The 1,444-nt window shown below is 53.3% G+C and overlaps 1 protein-coding gene across 1 annotated transcript in view; it reads left to right on the forward strand.

The window, feature by feature from the left end:
- The window catches only part of LOC112413704 (frizzled-8-like), a 1,343-nt gene extending 688 nt beyond the window's left edge, over positions 1-655 (forward strand). The window contains 1 exon segment of the mRNA XM_024765746.1: positions 1-655. This exon segment is cut by the window's left edge and continues 12 nt beyond it. Within this exon segment, the coding sequence (XP_024621514.1) occupies positions 1-655 (655 nt within the window).
- The last annotated feature ends 789 nt before the right edge of the window (positions 656-1,444 follow it).

The raw sequence follows: 1,444 nt of genomic DNA on the forward strand, positions 1-1,444 counted from the left end.
AGAGCAGCACGTGCGCTACGAGACCACGGGCCCGGCGCTTTGCACTGTAGTCTTCCTGCTCGTCTACTTCTTCGGCATGGCCAGCTCCATCTGGTGGGTGATCCTGTCGCTCACGTGGTTCCTGGCGGCGGGCATGAAATGGGGCAATGAGGCCATCGCCGGCTACTCGCAGTACTTCCACCTGGCCGCGTGGCTTGTGCCCAGCGTCAAGTCTATCGCCGTGCTGGCGCTCAGCTCGGTGGACGGCGACCCGGTGGCGGGCATCTGCTACGTGGGCAACCAGAGCTTGGACAACCTGCGCGGCTTCGTGCTGGCGCCGCTGGTCATCTACCTCTTCATCGGCACCATGTTCCTGCTGGCCGGCTTCGTGTCGCTCTTCCGCATCCGCTCGGTCATCAAGCAGCAGGGCGGCCCCACCAAGACACATAAGCTGGAGAAGCTCATGATCCGCCTGGGCCTCTTCACCGTGCTCTACACCGTGCCCGCCGCCGTCGTGGTCGCCTGCCTTTTCTACGAGCAGCACAACCGCCCGCGCTGGGAGGCCACGCACAACTGCCCGTGCCTGCGGGACCTGCAGCCGGACCAGGCGCGCCGGCCCGACTACGCCGTCTTCATGCTCAAGTACTTCATGTGCCTTGTGGTGGGCATCACGTAATGGTATCCATTAGCTGGGACTCGCTTAGAACAAAGTACCTGGCATTGAAGGCTCCCAGCCCCAGCCCCCGTTCCTCCACCGACGGGCGAGGAATTCCTCCCGCCAGGCGTTAATTTGTCTTGGCAGAGGAGCGTGAGCTCTGCTGCCGCGTTTCCAGGACCCAAGGTTTGGAACCCTCGCTGGTTGCCATTTGCTGAGCTTGAAGCCAGACCTACAGATTTCACCTGAGGGACCTAGTTTCCGCCCTCGACTCTCCTGCGTAAACCCTCACCCCTAACACGTCCTAGAGGAGGGATGACCGCGACCTAATGGGATTGCACGGTTTGGGTATTCTTAATGACCAGGCAGATGCCTTAAGTAAACAAACAAGAAATGTCTTAATTATACACCCCAAGTAAATACGGGTTTCTTACATTAGAGGATGTATTTATATAATTATTTGTTAAATTGTAAAAATGTGTAAAATATGTACATATCCAAAGATATACAGTCTGTACATTTTCTGTAAAAAGTTTAGAGGCCACCCCTGTAAGAACAAATATAAGTATTCTATTTTGGCAATAAAATGACTTTTGATAAATGATTTAAACATTGCCCTCTCCCCCTGCCTCTCCTAAACTGTTAAACCTTGAAAGTGCTTTTTGCTGAGGGCCCGTTGGAAACACGGACATTTCCTAGTGTCTCATTATGTACGCTGCCCTTAGGCATGGAGAAAATGACCTGTTAAACTCTAGCTCCTAAGTTGTTAGCAAAGTTGAAATATCACTATTGAACTGAAATCACGATTAA

Source organism: Neophocaena asiaeorientalis, unplaced genomic scaffold (assembly GCF_003031525.2).
Source record: "Neophocaena asiaeorientalis asiaeorientalis breed wild unplaced genomic scaffold, Neophocaena_asiaeorientalis_V1.1 scaffold217, whole genome shotgun sequence".
Classification (NCBI taxonomy): domain Eukaryota; kingdom Metazoa; phylum Chordata; class Mammalia; order Artiodactyla; family Phocoenidae; genus Neophocaena; species Neophocaena asiaeorientalis.